Here is a 15,183-nt window from a genome sequence, read left to right on the forward strand (position 1 = left end):
AACTCATGAAGCAAATATGTCCAAAAAAGCCTGTGTGCATAGAGTAGGCAAAGAGCAAACAGGAAACTTGAACAGGTTTCCTTTGCTCTCTTGCAACTTCTGAACAACCAGGAAACACTAAGTCTGGCGGAGTCAGCTGCTTGTTCCTGTGAACAGAGACGGTCAGTCTTACCTACCCAAAACAGCTAACACACAAAAAAAGTGATAAAACAAAATGAAAACTATCTTCCCTCAGCCTCCATAGGCTTTGCACACATGCATTCTTACGCTACTACTGAATGCAATTCTGTAAATCTAATCTCAACATCTAATCTCTACAGTATCAAATTTTATTGATGAAGGTGCAACACAGCAAAAAAAAAAAAATACTGCTTAAGCAGGCATAGTGAATAGCAGTGCTACGCAGGTGGAATCCCTCAGTTAAATACAAGAGGAAGCAGAAAGTCATGAGGCTTTACTCCTTAGAGTGGCCCAATATCTATGTGCATCTCAAGATTTGTGATCAGCCTTTCAGCTTGCCTTAGACATATTTTTTTACAGCGCATTTACAATCTTGGCTTTCCTCCACGTCACTTGCATTGCACACAGGCATGCTATACTGTGCCATGTTACCTCATTTTTACTGAGCATACTTGCTCTTCTGTCTGCGGGCAATTAACTCAATTTGCGACAAATAAAAGTTTCAGCAACCAGTTTAAGCTCCTCATGAGGCTTTTGGCATGGGCTGGAAAAAGTCTGCCAGCAAACTACGGCCACAAGTAGCAGTTGTTTTTACCGGGGAAATTCATTCTTCAGCAAGAATCCTCTCCTTCTATCCCACAGATATAGCCAACATACTGCAGCTTTTCATCTGCCTGTACTGCACAGTTCTCTCACCTGTATCAGACAGGAGAGGATATATCCTGTAAGAAGCATATGAGGGGTATGCATTTACTAATGGAATGACTCCAAAATACACAACACAGCAATTTGCTCAAGAACTTAGTTATAGGGGTTTTCAAATAAGAGAGCACTATGTCCTCTTTGGCCAGACAAGCAAGACAAAATAAAAAGTGCATAAACAATTGCTGACATTCATACATAGTTCACTGAAAAGTTGTGCGTTTCCCACTACCACCTACCATGTTCTCCAAAACTTTTTGGGGGGGAGAATAAACACAAACCAACACTGTCTCTGCTCAGAAGAAACAGTCAGTTTTCTACTCCATTTCTTACTCTTGCACTCTTCACTGTCATACCTCAGGCCTTCTCAGCAAAGCTGCCAGAATTGCCAAAAAGAGATCTGCCCAGACAGCTGGACTTACCACTCTGATCAGGCACTAACACTGTTCGACCTTGGCCACCATTTGCAGTGCAGACAGCTACCTCCTTATTGCATATGCCCAGTTAAAAATAATACCAAACTGAGCTGTGACAGAGTGCAATTCTCCAGATGACAGAAACCTTCAGTTAAGTAAAAATATCATTTTGTTGCTTTTTCTTCTCCTCTTTGCACCTTCTCTTGGCTCACTGAATCATGCCAGTCTGTGCATTAATCTCTGGCCAAATAAGTCTCATTATACCACACTTTCCTGCTAAGTCTCATCTTGTCTTGATTGGTGCTTTCCTCTCAGGAGTACACAGCCTGTTATCCTGCGGTTTATTACCTTCAAAAAGAGTCTGAAGACAAAAGACACCTCAGGACATTAAATGGTCCATTGATACTCTGTCACAACTTTTATTTGAACAATTTGGCTAAGATGACCTAAACAGATAGGAAATAAATCAGAAAGGTTACAAAGGACAACCACAGAAACAAAATTCCACCCCTAATCTTGGCAAGAATTCCAAGCAGCATTTCAGCCTTACATGGAAGTATTTTTACTACTGTAGTCAGCAGTTAAAATTCAGTGCACAGTTCTAGAACAGCACCCAACTGTGAAAAACAGCCCTTTATGAAATTTGGAGCGCTATTAATGTAACAGCTTACAATGTGACCAAGCCAACAAAAGCACAAGAAAAGTAGGGAGATGAAGCACAGAGTAAGTGACTCGCCTAACTGCACAGGCAGTCTGTCATGGGGCCAAGAATTGAACCTGGTTTTCTTTAAATATCAGCTAATTGCCTAATGAGTAAAATGAGTATTTGTGCAGAACTCTACTTACCCAAGCACTAGCTGGACAACAGCTATCATGCATCATACCAAAAACTGTATGAATAGGTGCAACATCTTTATTAACTGGACAGAAAGGTACCACTAAGAAGCAGGTTAGTGCCAAGCCCAGACCTGCTCCAGCCTTTCTAGCTGTCGTTTAGAAGCCTTGTTTGATTTCCCCTTGGAATAATGACATAGGCAAAATTCAGATCTTCTGAAAAGAAGGAAATTCAGTTACCTGCACTATTATTAAATGCTTTAGGAGATCTACCATATAAGTACGATTTAAAAAAAAAAAGAGAGAGAGGGGAAGATATTATTTTGAATGAATGTCTTCTAGTCCAGGTTAAAAAACAAGAAGAGACAACCATACCTTAATTTTCTGGTGAATATGCCTCAGTGAATCTGCTGTACCCATGTCCATGTTGTCACTGATGCACACAAAATCCAGCTTCATTTTTGTGTCCAGGTTTAACACTTTTTGGATTTCCTTCCTCGTAATCACAATGACCTCTGGGACAGAAGAAAGCATGGTGAGATCAAGCAAAGACACCAACGTATTTATAATGAATAAGGCATGCTCACTTTTTACTTTGAAGCCTGATGGGAGTGTTGAAAGGCTTGAGTCACATAATTGGGTTCTAAAGTGAACTAAGCTCTCTTGGTAATAATAGGTCTGGCAATGAAGATCCTAATGAAGATGAAAAAAAATCCTCTGCTTTGCGGGGAGTCTACTCAAAGGGACAGACTGACATGTAAAGTGACATAAGGGGTAGCAGGACAAAGACATTTTCTACCATTAGCAAGTGTTCTCCAACTATCTTCTCAAGGAATATGAATTGAGGAATGCCACCATAAGACCCTGCATTAAGGCCACTGACAATTTAGATCTCCATCCTTTGCCCATCTCAGTCCTGTGTAGCTCTCTGGAAAACACCACCAACCACAACGTTTTATTGCTCAAATCACTTTCTTGTATCAGCTTGGAAAGTAATTTACAAAAGAGAACAGGTGGGTCATATTTGAAGTATGGCAATAATGATATCAAAATATATTTGGAAAGCAAAGAATGTGACAATTGAAATGCTGTGGAGAAAATATTTAGAAAGAGAACAACATGAAATCTTTTCTTCTGGCCTCAGGAACTGGAATTAAAAGGAAGAGTCTAACCATCAATTTACCTTGAAACGGAAAATAAAACAAAACATATCATCATAAACCTGTGAGATTTTAACAGACAAATACAGCAAAAAACATTGCCATAAGCCTAGGAAGCTTCTGTTATAAGCCAAAAATACACAAATTGTTTTTAATGTATGTTAAAACCCAAGTCATAATGAACCTGTTAACAGAAAAAATGAAGAAGCTGCAAACATGAGTTGTGGGGCAGTTTGGTATCTGTATATGGGTACCCTCTCCTATATGGGAAGCCAACTCGGACTCAAAACAAACTGTAGGACCTACTCAAAGCAACAGAATAGCAACATCTTGAACTGGGGAGAAAAATCCCTGATGGAGAAAGAATTCCCACCTTTTAGCATACATCCTGCAAGTTGGACAAATGAGAGACAAGGAACTTGCAAGGGGGACAAACGGGAAAGGGCCGGTCAGCCTGCTGAACTCCTGTTTACTAACACAGGCACACGTGAGGAATAAAGAGAATGGAGCAAACACTCATAAAATGTAATCAAATTATGATCCAACTGAAAAAAACAAACAAACAAACAAACGGGGGCAGAATTTGCAGCACTGGAGCATTAACACAGAAGGAAACGGTCTGCTCAGAAAGCAGGAGAAAAGAAGGAAGGTGGCAGTTTGCTTCCCAGAGATGCACACACAAGCTTGCATGGTCCAAACAGTGTAAACAAGCTGAAAATTTCTGCATAGCAACCAAAATAAAGACAATAGCTCCTACCATAACATCACCTGCTAGTGCTGAGGAGCATCAACTTGAAAAGGCTATTTCTGAATAGCTAAAAAAAGCCATGAGAAGAACAGAAATGGTTGCAAAGAAGTTTTTGGCTGCCCATAAATGCATATCACAGGATGAAAGTATGATCCTAAAGAAGAGAAGGAAGAACAGACAAATGAAGAAAACTAACACTCAGAAAGCTGACTTCAAGAGCAGCTGTCAAAAAATAATTCCAAATGAAAAAAAAAAAACTTAGAGGTTTCTTAATAAATAAAATTAAGCCCAAAAGCTTAAGTTTATACTTTCTTCCATCCCTTCATATTTTTACAGTAGTAAGAGACTAGCCTGGACAAATCATGAGTGAAACTTACCATCTTTAGAAAGAAAAAATGAAGCAGATAGAAAAAGAAAAATTCTCAGGATGAAAGAAGAACAGTAGTCACAAAGGAACAACAAAAAAAAGTGGGGAAACAGAAAGGCAAAATGCAGCAAAAGTATGAAGAAAACAGTTACACGATGGGTATGAGAAAGAAGTTCTATAAGCAGCATAGGGAACATCACAGGAAGATTTAGTCCATCATCCAAAAGGTAAAGAAAATTTACAGCCTCACCATATACTAACAATACACTAACTGCCCTACCTGCATTACAGCTAAGCTAGTTCCCCCTGCCCTATTCCATACAAAACCCCCAGGCTCGCTCCACACAGGAATAACAAAGGCCTCAGTGCCTCAAGCAAAGCAAGTAACCCTGAACTTCAGGCCAGACTGGAACAACAAACCAAGGGACATCCCAAGAGAGCTGACACGCATCTCCTGCCATAACGAATCAGAGAATGAAGCAATGGGGAGGAACCCAGTTAACAACACCAAGAGAAACACCAAGTTGGTGAAAGGCACACCCACGGCAAAAGCCCTGAGGGAGCGTGGCAGAAGAGGGGCAGCCAGGGCTAAGGAAGGGCCGCAGCAGGGGCAGCGGTTGCCGCAGGGGCCGAGGGCTGCCGCAGGCCGCTCCAGGGCGCAGAGGGGCCCCGTGGTTCAGGCGAGGGAGCAGGGACAGGGCACCAGGACGAGGGGGCGGCCGGGGCCACCCGCCCCACGCCGGGGCCGCCTCACCTTCGAAACCGGCGCGCTCCAGCAGGTTGAGGGGGTACCACAGCAGGGGCCGGTTGCCCACCGGGAGCAACGGCTTGGGGATGCTGGAGGTCAGATCCGTCATGCGGGAGCCGCCGCCCGCAGCCATCACCACGGCCTGGAACTCCATGCTGCAAGGGGAACACACGGGCAGTGCGGGCCCTCGGCGCGAGCCGGCCCCGCAGCGCTGCCAGGCCCCGGCTGGGCCCGCTCCGCAGCCCCCGGGCCCCCCGCGCCGCCCCGGTACCTTGGGCCTGGCTCCCAGCGCCGCTCTGACAGCACCGCGATGGCGGCGCCGGCGCGCACTGCGCACGCGCGTGGACGGCCGAGCGCCTCGATGGCTCACGGCGGCAGCGGAGCGCCGATAGGATGGATCCCGCTTCCTGCCCTACCGGCCAGGGCAGCGAGAGGAATACCGAGAGGACGGATCCCAGGCAGAGGAGCGCCGAGTCACGGATCTCCGCCTGGCCGCGGAGGGGCTCGGAGCAGAGCGCCCCCGCGTGGCCGGGCGGGGAACCGCAGCGGGGCCGAACGGCGGGGACACTGCGGGGACAGGGGACATTGCGGGGACAGGGTGCAGGGGACGCTGGGGGGGACCGAATGCAGGCGGCATTGCGGAGGGACAGAGCGCAGGGGACACTGCGCAGATGGAGTGCAGGGTCATTGCAGGGGGGCAGAGTGCACGGGACACTACAGCGGGGACAGGGTGCAGGGGGCATTGCCGATGGAGGGGGAGCATTTGTACCCATCCCTGGGCAGTTTCCTCCTCGCCATGCAGGAGGGCGGCCAAAGCCCAGGCAGAGGCGCTTTCAGGACTGTGTCCATTCAGCCCAAAGCGGGACGGCGGGTGCCGGTGCGAGGATGGCGGCAGAGGGTCCCCTTGCCTCCCTGGGGCAGCGGCGGCTGCGCCAGGTGCACGAGCGGGACACGCTGCCTCCGCACGGCCGCCTGCGCCAGCCGGGCTCGGGCCCCAACATGCCCGGCTGGCATGGCGGCGCCCAGGCCGCCTCCCGCGCGCCATAAACCATGGCAGGCGCAGGCTGCGTACGGGGCTTCCTTCCTTGTGAACATCCCCGTGCCCTCGGGGACCCATCCCACTGGTGACCGGCTCTGGCTGAAAAAGCTCCGCACGGAAAGCACCCTGCGTGCGAGACAAGCTGCACCCCATCCTAGTCGCATCTCCAGCACCGGCAACATGTGCGAGCCCCATGGGGCCCAGATACAGCCTCACACCCCCGCAAAATGTTCCCAGGGCGATTAGAAGGACAGAGAACACCCATGGGTGCCACGGCCCCGGGGGAGAGGCCCCGGGAGCGGGGCCGCCCGCGGCGAGCCGCAGCCGCTTGGCGAGCGTCTCGCCGTGCCGCGGGACGCGCTCCGCGAAGGGCCCTGCCGGCGGCCGCAACGTGGGTGGGCGCGGGGGGAGCGCGGCGAGCCCGGCCCTGCGGCAGATGGACCCGCGCCTGCTGCTGCTCCGCGCAGCGGCCGGCCGCACGCGGCACCTGGTGGCCACGAGCCCCGTCGACGGGCTCCACGGGCACGCGGGGCCCGGGGAGGGCTGGGCTGCACAGAGCGCTTGCCCTCCCGCAGCGCCGTGCACCACCTGAGCACCCAGCACTGCAAAATCCACGCACGCAAACACGGGCTGCAGTGGAATAGAGGCAAAGGGGCCTCCGGTTTTATTGATCCTGGTGTCTCCGGGGGCAGAGGGCTCCCGGCAAGCCGCTCTCCGTGCCAGTGGGCCCCTCGGGGCGCTCACTCCTCCCAGAAGTTCCTGTCCGTGTCGATGGACATGCAGTTGTAGACAGCGTAACGCAGCAGCTCCTCGCACGCCTTGGCCCTGCAAGGGAGAGGCGGGGGTCACAGCTGCGATGGGCACTGAGAGGGGGACAGGAGGGACCCCCAGGCCAGCCCCACTCACGAAGAGTATGTGGGCAAGTAGAAGATGCTGGAGCAGGTGGAGGCCTCTGGCATCATGTCCACCGCCTGCGAGCTTTGGAGCAAGGAGAAAGGAGTGAGGCCATGGCCAGAGCACAGAGACGCCCGGGCCAGCGAAGGACAGACTCACTTGGTCCTGTCCGGGTAGATGGTGATCCGAACTGGCAGGCGGCTCCGGCCAGTGACAAACTTGAGGAAGCGGCTGAGATCCCCTGGGAAGAAGCAGAGGGTCGGGTCTTGGGCTGTCGGGGCGGGCAAGCTCTGCTCTTGATCGCCCCAACCTGCCAGTGGGGTCCCTGGCCACCTGCCACAGGGACCCCAGGAGCACACAGTGCACAGCAAAGTTACTGGATGGCCTCAGCATCCCGGGATGGCTTCCCAGGGAAGCCCATGGTCTCTAGGCAGTCTCCCAGGGGCACAGGGTGGTGGATACCCCATCTCCCTGGACCCGCCACCCCACTGCAGTACACTCGAAGAGTGAGGAAAGGCTTGGGGGGTCACTCACTGCTGGTGAAGTTGTTGAGCGCCTCCAAAAACATCTCGACACGGGGGTCCTTGGGGGGGAATTCTTCAAAGGTGACTGTGACAAGGAACACACAAGAGCTTTTTTAGAGACTCCCAGCAAAGAAAAATGAAGGTGGGATGTGTCCAGCCTCTCTGCAAGTCTCCACAGTGTAAGTGGAGGAGGAAGGGAGCCTTGGGGCATGGAGCAGGCTGCTCTCCCTCTACCCTGCGCACTCTGAGCACTGCTCCTGGAGAAGATGGGGCCACCTCCTACCCGATGCCAGGCAGGTTCGGCTCCCCTCAGCAGCTGCCTTGGCTCCCCCAGCCACCATCCTCTACCAAGACCCTCTCTGTGTGCAACAGAGGCGAGGGTCACCCTTGGCTTGCTTGGAAAGGCTTGAGATGCTCAGTGAGCTCCCGGGAGCCCCTGGTGCCCCTGAGCAGGGTTGGCACCCTGTCCATAACCAGGAGAAGAAACATGGGGTCCTGGCTTGCAGGGCCCGGTTGGAGCAGAGAGCAGAGTCAGTCTGCCGCAGCACTTACTGTGTTTCCTCAGGTCGGCCACTGTGATCTCAAGCTCCCCACAGATCATCTTCTCCACCTGCTGCCAGGGAAGGAGGTCCAGCATGGCCTGGGGCACCACGTGGAGCAGCCCAGCCCGTATGGCTGCAATCTGGGGGAGCACAGGAGAGGTCCCACGTCACCGCGCTGGGTCTGAGCCTGGGGCAGCTGGCAGAGCACCGAGGCGAGGGGCTGAGGGAGCTCAGAGAGGGCCCACAGCTCACAACAGAGCCAGGAACCATCCCTGGGACTCAGAGCAGCCCCTGCATGGGATGCACGAAGGGACCACCCTGCTGGAACTGGTGCTGGGGACGTTTTTGCAGGCAGCAACCAGCACACAGTTAGGGACCAGACCCGCTGCTGGCTACAAGGGTACCAGGAGAATCTGCCATATGGGGCAGGGTCCACCTTGCAGCTCAGCCAGCCCTGGGAGACAGTGTCACCTGCTCCTTGCTCTCCTCCAGCCGGGCCTTCTGCACCAGGCGGATGAACTCCTTGCGGTCCTCGTAGCGCACCACGGTGCTGCTGCCGTTGGGGATCAGCTCCACCACGCTCTGGTCGCTCAGCACCGTTGTGTAGGTCAGCTCTCTGCCAAACATGAAGTCAAAGGCCTCCCTGTCGACCCCCTGCAGCACTTCCAAGAGCTTCACCTGGAACCAAAACAGGCCAAAGCCACCGCTGCAGAGCAACGAGCTGGCCACAGGAATGTAGGGCCACCTCCGGCCCCCATCCCCACTCACCAGCTCCGAGTCCACAGCAGCAAAGTCCTTGCTCCAGCTGATCTCCTCCCCTGCCAGCTGCTTCCACACCAAGCCTGGCAGAGCCAGGACCTGCAGGAGGGAGTGGAGACGTGTCCTCCTCGTGCACCTCCATCACGGCACCGCCTGAGCACACAGCCCTCCACCCAGGCGACACTCCCAGCAGGGACTGATGCCCCTGGGCTGCAATGACCTTCACCAGTCCCCCTTGCCAAGGCTCACCAGAAACTCCTTGCCCCTCAGAGCTGCTCCCATGAGCTGCCCGATCCACTCGTATTTGGGGAAGTCTTTGCAGGAGGGGTTGGGGACGTACACATCCCTGGTGTCACCAGCACCCTGCGGGAAAGAGGGGTTTAGGACCCACAGCCAAAGATGCGACACATGCGGCCAGGGCCAGCCCAGTCTCCCTCTCCACGCTCCCTCTCCATCCCCTCGCCTGCCTTCCCTGCCCCTTTTCACACCATGCAGGAGGTCTCTGTCAGACGGGTGCGTGCACAGCAGCCAGGCTGATGGCCCTGCAAGCATTCGGATAGGACTAAATTCCCAAAATATTATAACTGAGAGACAAGCCCATGGGCTGTGCCACACTCTGCTGACTTTTCTCCCCAGTGTCTGTCTGGCAGCCCCTTGCAGAAGAGGGAGCCCAGCCTGTAGGACCTCCCGGAGCCCAAATTCAGCTGCTGCAGGAGCACCAACAGGCCAGGTGTGGGTGGCCGGCTCTGTGCAGGCGGCTGCTGCACCTGGTTGGACGTGCGCACGAAGAAGGGCAGGGGCACGGTGACGTCGCCCGCGCTGGGACACAGCTCCTCCGACACATCGGACAGGCTGTCCCGAAAGCCGCCGCCTGCAATGTGGAGAGAGGCTGCTTAGCGTGGGGGGTGAAGCTGGACACAGAGACGGGGCCTGGCCAAGGCGGCTGTCCCGGCACTGTCCCAGATGCAGGGAGCATCCCGAGGCGCAGAGCGGGGCTGCCACCCTGAACGCACCAGGCTCAGCATGGGCACCCTGCAGCAGCCAGCGACCTCCCAAGCCACCCGCTGCTCCCCAGCGAGCTGGTGCCCTTGGAAGAGCCCTGGAGCCGGACGGGAGGCTCTCACCGTTGTCCACGATGCCCTCGGAGATGAAGTCGCACTCCCACCACTGGGTGTAGTCCGGGGGCCACCTGTGGGGAAGCAGCAGCTCCGTGCGCCGGCCTCCTCCACACCGGGCAGAGGATGTGGGGGTTCGGCAGCATCCGGCACCTCCCACGTCCCGCTTGGGGCAGCGACACCCCATGAACACAGACCCGAAATCCCAGCACGGCCCCTACCTGTAATTCATGGGCTGTTGGTTCTTGCCTGAAGATCTGAGGCCTTCGTAAAGCTAGAGAGGAGCACGAGGTGGAAAGGGGAGCTGAGCAGTGGCTCAGACAGCAAACACACACCCTGCCTCGCACCCGGGTAGGGCGCGCAGCCCGTCTCGGCCAAGCCAAGGGCACCTGGGTGAAGATGGAGTTCTTGTAGGTGGGGTCCAGTGCGGGGTTGACACGGTGATCCCGGGCCAGGTACCGGTTGATGTGCACCTTGGGCACGGACTGCGGAGCGGGGCTCTGCGAGTCTTGCAGATACCGGGTGATGAGGGCACTGCAGTGCTTGGACAGCGGCAGGAAGGGCTTGATGCTCTACCGAGGCACAGGCAGGGCGAGTCAGGGGCTGCGGTCCTGCCTGCGCGCGGACACACCGTCCCTGGCACGAGTTCCCTGCAAGCGCTCACCCTGAGCACGCTGAAGGTGCCGATGGTCTGGTCCGAGATGGGGATCAGGTAGTGCAGGACGCTGTCCAGGAGCGTGATGAACCTGGAGAGCAGAGAGGAGCAGTGTGGGGACAGGCTGGGCTACACGCAGAGCCCAGGACACTCTCTGCATTTCCCCATGGACAACCTCAGCTTGCCCCAGCCCAGCATGGAGCCCAAAGCACAACCTTGCCACATGCGGGTCCTCGCCACCGAGGGGCCTTGGCCCAGTGGCGAGGGGTGCCCAAGGAGCATCCTCTGTCCCAGTGCTTATTTTGGACGCCCCTTAGGAAAAAGTGCAATCAAGAGCAGCCCTAGCGCAAGGCCCATGCTGCGGTGCGGTGGCCGGCTCACTGCAGAGGGGCTCCCGGTGGGTCAGTGCTGGCCCCAGGAACTAGCAGGAAAGACAAGCGCAACCCCGTGCTGAAGGCTGGGCATGGTCCTTCCCCAGAGCCCAGGCTCGCTGCGCGTGAGGGACTGTCCCGTGCCCTACCTCTGAATGAGCACAGCCCGCCGGTACAGCGTGTCCCTGTCCACCCCTTCCAGGAGGGGATAGCGCACCAGCCTGGCAGGCCGGAACATGTCCACATTGAGGACCAGGTCCCACTCCCAGAAGGACTTGATCTTAATCCCTTGCAGGCGAACGTTGTACCCGCCGTCTGCCAAGAAAGGGCAAAGGTGCTGCGGGGGTGCAGACCTGCAGCCAGCACAGCCCAGCGCTGCTGCACTAGGGGACAAGGAGCCACCTCCAGCTTTGCCTTGCAGCATCCCAAAGGGGCTCATCCCCAGCCCTTCTTCCAAGGGACCAAGGAAGCAGCCAGCACGATGGAAAAAGCTACAAGCATCTGTGAAGGCTGCTGGGGGTTTACGGGCACTGCTGGGCTGGCAGCCCCAGGTCTCACCACGCGAGCTCACCCCGGCATTCCAGGATGCGGATCTCCAGGACCGGCAGGTGGGTTTTCATGTTGCGGAGGATGCACACGTTACGGTAGCTGCTCCTGCACACACAGCACAGAGGAGATGGCAGAGCCCCTTTCCTGCCCCCAGCGGCTCCCAGGCAGGCCTGTTGCAGGGCGCCTGGGCAGAGGGAGATCTCCATCGGAGATGCTCCTTGCAGCCCTCAGCAGACCCCGCAGCATCCACGGGCTGCCGCTGGCACCGTCTGCACTCCAGGCCATGCTGCCCTTGCGCCAGCTCCTGTCTCGGTAATGCCTCCAACCCTGCTCAGGCCTGGCTACCGAAACCACCAGGGCCAATGCACCAAAGGGGCATTTCTGCAACACGACCACGGCCAAGCAGCAAGTGGGAAGCAAACTCTAAACTAGGACTCTGCGATGCACCCGGAATGCCCCACGGCACAAGCCCCTCTGCTCACCGAGGGCTACAGCAGGAAGACAGCGAATGCAGAAGGACAGAAGAACAGAGACATCCTGAAGGAGGTGAAAGCCACGTCCAGAGAAGAACCAGAAAAGAGCATAAATTCAGCAAAGACAGAGCAGAACAGAAATGCGAAATGACCGTGATGCTGTTCCCAACGGGGCTCCTGGGGGATTCACAGGAAATGTCTCAAACATACGTTGACACAAACATTTTTAGAGCAGAACTGGTCAAATACATAGCAGCAGTTACGGGGCCAGGGAGCTCTCAGAGCGCGCAGGCCAGATGTACAGCTCAAGGTGCTTAGCCAGCAGGTAGAGGATGAGTGGACATCACTCTTGCAGCAACTGATACAACCCCGAGCCCAGGGAGCTCGGAGCCGCTGAGGGCCCATGACAGGGACAGATCGCTTGGGATTTACCCTTGTCCTTTCCTTGCGCTTCCACAAGGACAAACATGCAGTTTAGGAGCTTGGCCCAAGCTGCGCCAAGGCTATTCCTCTCTCCTTACTCACTCGCTGATTAGGACGCTTCTCAGGTGTTGCAGCCTGTTTAGTTCCCCGCCATACACAGCCACCCGTCTGGGAATGTAGGATGTGGTCTGTGACTCCAGTACCAGCCACAGCTTCCTGGAGGTGAAAAGAGTGGGAAGCTTTGTCTGGATCTGCCTGGGTGTGGAGACACCTGGGAGAAGCCCCCAGCCCTGCCAGCAGGTCTGCGCACACCCCCGTCCCTCCTGGGACACGGCCATCTCCCACCTCTATCCAGAGCCCCACGTTGTGGCAAAGAGAGCCCAGGTGAAGAGCTGCAGTCAAGACAACAAGGCACTTGGCCCCCCACACCCTGCTCATCTCCAGCACAACCCCTGCTGTGGAGAGGACACCCATGGGTCTCACTTGACGATGGAGCCTTTCTTCATGTAGAGCCGCACCCAGTGCTCCCCCTGGGGCCCTTCGCTCTCCCAGAAGGTGTCTGTCTGGCCGTCTGTCAGGTGGGATGCACCGAAGTTCTCCTGGAAGAGCGCAGCGGGCAGAAGGAGGCAGCGTGAGCATCCTTGGGCCACCCCAGGAGGGGTCCCATGAAGCCGGAGGAGGTCAGAGCGGGCCAGCCCCTGCGTCTGCAGGGCTGCTTGTGAACAGCGACTCCCAGAGCGAGCTGGACATGGCCACCGAGTGCCGCGGGGCTTTGCTCCAGCTGCCCAACTCACACCAGCTTCACTAAAACCTGTGTCGGCCCCTCAGGAGGCACCAGGCCTGGCTGGCTCACGTGTCCCTTGTGCTGCGGCTCACGCCGAGTTTAGCCAGCACATGCCAGGCTCACCAGGATACCTCCAGCTCCCCACAGGAGACATGCCCTGAGCGGAGCCTCCTCCCTGCCTGGCACCCAGGCACCTTCCAGCTCCCTCCCCTTACGAGAAGAGGCTTTAGCAAGAGTCATTCATTACTCCTCCCATCTCTGGGGCTTTCCAGGGCTGCCCAGCCCAGCTGGCTCCTGCTCCTGCGCAGGCCGGCGGAGCCGCGCTACGTACCGCCTGCGAGGAGACGTCGAGGCTGTTGACGTGTTCCTTCATGCAGTCCTGTCCCTGCAGCTCCCTCTCGCTGTGATCGCGCAGGAAGCGCGCCAGCTCTACGTCGCACTCGTAGTTCCAGGACGCCGGCAGAGACCTGCAGGAGGGCTCAGCATTGACAGGACAGGGGTGACCAGGCTGTGCCCCGGACATCCCAGCCGGCCCCCCGCCTGTCTCACAGCACTGTCCAGTCTGGTCGCCCCAGCTTGGGATGGCTCCAGCATCCCGCAGTCACCAAATGGGGACTGCTCTTTGGCTGACAGACACAGCTGTGTTGCCGCCATCGTGCTGGGTGTTTATGGTCACCCCAACCTGGGCAAAACAGTGCCACGCAGGTGACCCGACAGTGTGTGGAGAGAAGACTGCGTGCATGCAGTGGTGCCCGGCCTCCCTTCCGACCCTGGCCCTGTGGGGACCCCCTCCAGGAGATGTGCTCGTACCGAAACTTCTGCACCGCAGCCTCATCCTGATCCATGAACTTGGGGTTGCCTCCGAGCCGCGTGGAGTACATCAGGTCCACCACTTGCTCCCAGCTGGAACAGCCCCAGCAGAGCAGTTACCCAGGGATAGGACAGTATCAGTGACATGCGACTCCGCAACACACACACGGCTGTGCCCTAGCTGGGAGCCCCAGGTTGGGCCCTACCTGACCGCAGGTTTATAATCAACCCCGAACATTTGTTGCTGCCACTGCATCCTCTCCACAGACTCGACTGGGACCAGCTTATCTCCTGTCTCTCCAAATCTCTGCGCCAGGAGCCAGCCCTCCTCCAGGTCATGGCAGCCCTTGTGCTCTTTGAGCTGCTCCTGAAATCACACCTGCACTTGTCACAACGGTCGGGACCCAGCGCCTCTGCCGCACCCCTGGGCCTTGTCCCACGGGGGTGCTGCGAGAAGGCTGCTGAGAAGCGGGGAGCGGGCGCTGCGGGGCCCCGGGCGCCGTTACCTTGCTGAGCTTCACCCAGAGCCCGGCGCCGTTGCAGTACTCCTCGCCCGTGGCGCGCAGGCAGCCGCCCTTGCGCACCTCGATGGTGGCCCGCGCCGCCCGCTTGCCGCCCCGCGCCGGCCCCGGGCTGTCCCAGACGCTGAGCAGGCTGCGGGCGGCGGCGGCGGCCGCGGCGGCGGCGGGGTCCTTGCAGATCTTGTACTGCACCTCGCGGGGCACGTAGCAGAGCGCGGCGGGCAGCGGGCGGGCGCGGCGGAAGCACTCGCTGCACTGCAGCAGGAACCGCAGCCGGCCCAGCACCTGGTGCGGCGCCTCCGCGCCCGCGCGCATCGCGGCCCCGCTCCGGCCCGCGCGCCCCCGCGGCCGAGCCCCGCACCGGCCGCTGCCGCCTCCGCCCCGGCCGCTGCCGCCGCCGCCGGCTCCGCCTCCCGCCGCGCCCGGCCCGGCCCGGCCCCCGCTCCGCCCGGGGCCTCGCCCGGGGCTGCCCGGCCGCAGCCGCCCCCGGCTTCACTGCAGCCCGGTCCCGGTCTCCGGGCACCCCGCGGGATGAGGGAGGAAGAGAAGGGAATAGGGGGTCCAGGGAC

General features: G+C 57.0%; 2 protein-coding genes across 2 annotated transcripts in view; both read right to left on the minus strand.

Moving 5' to 3' along the window:
* EIF2B3 (eukaryotic translation initiation factor 2B subunit gamma) overlaps positions 1-5,563 on the minus strand; it is a 95,227-nt gene extending 89,664 nt beyond the window's left edge. Inside the window, exons 1-3 of the mRNA XM_088526139.1 lie at positions 5,427-5,563; positions 5,162-5,310; positions 2,508-2,647 (exon numbers count right to left, since the gene is read on the minus strand). Of these exons, the coding sequence (XP_088382265.1) occupies positions 2,508-2,647; positions 5,162-5,309 (288 nt within the window). The 5' untranslated portion in view covers position 5,310; positions 5,427-5,563. The remainder of the gene's footprint in view (positions 1-2,507; positions 2,648-5,161; positions 5,311-5,426) is intronic.
* Positions 5,564-6,919: 1,356 nt separating this feature from the next.
* LOC148594496 (E3 ubiquitin-protein ligase HECTD3-like) lies at positions 6,920-14,971 on the minus strand. The gene is made up of 21 exons (XM_088526125.1): positions 14,600-14,971; positions 14,300-14,460; positions 14,094-14,186; positions 13,615-13,750; positions 12,983-13,098; positions 12,602-12,715; positions 11,626-11,708; positions 11,204-11,369; positions 10,693-10,774; positions 10,418-10,600; positions 10,250-10,302; positions 10,038-10,102; positions 9,681-9,784; positions 9,163-9,276; positions 8,923-9,012; positions 8,626-8,832; positions 8,165-8,294; positions 7,623-7,697; positions 7,248-7,329; positions 7,101-7,172; positions 6,920-7,019 (listed from the first exon to the last, which is right to left on the minus strand). The coding sequence occupies exons 1-21, from the start codon at positions 14,927-14,929 to the stop codon at positions 6,935-6,937; spliced, it is 2,541 nt and encodes an 846-aa protein (XP_088382251.1). The 5' UTR covers positions 14,930-14,971; the 3' UTR covers positions 6,920-6,934.
* Positions 14,972-15,183: the final 212 nt, after the last annotated feature.

Source organism: Tinamus guttatus, unplaced genomic scaffold, assembly GCF_059628265.1.
Source record: "Tinamus guttatus ecotype Peru unplaced genomic scaffold, ASM5962826v1 Tinamus_guttatus_pri_ptg000242l, whole genome shotgun sequence".
In the NCBI taxonomy this organism is placed as follows: domain Eukaryota; kingdom Metazoa; phylum Chordata; class Aves; order Tinamiformes; family Tinamidae; genus Tinamus; species Tinamus guttatus.

Excerpts from the sequence above, each read along its gene's own strand:
- LOC148594496 (XM_088526125.1), bottom strand. The coding sequence starts at position 14,929 with ATGCGCGCGGGCGCGGAGGCGCCGCACCAGGTGCTGGGCCGGCTGCGG. Across the intron at positions 12,716-12,982 it reads AAGAAAGGCTCCATCGTCAA|GAAGCTGTGGCTGGTACTGG; the intron begins GTGAGACCCATG and ends TTTCACCTCCAG. Across the intron at positions 8,833-8,922 it reads CTGCTGTGGACTCGGAGCTG|GTGAAGCTCTTGGAAGTGCT; the intron begins GTGAGTGGGGAT and ends TTTTGGTTCCAG.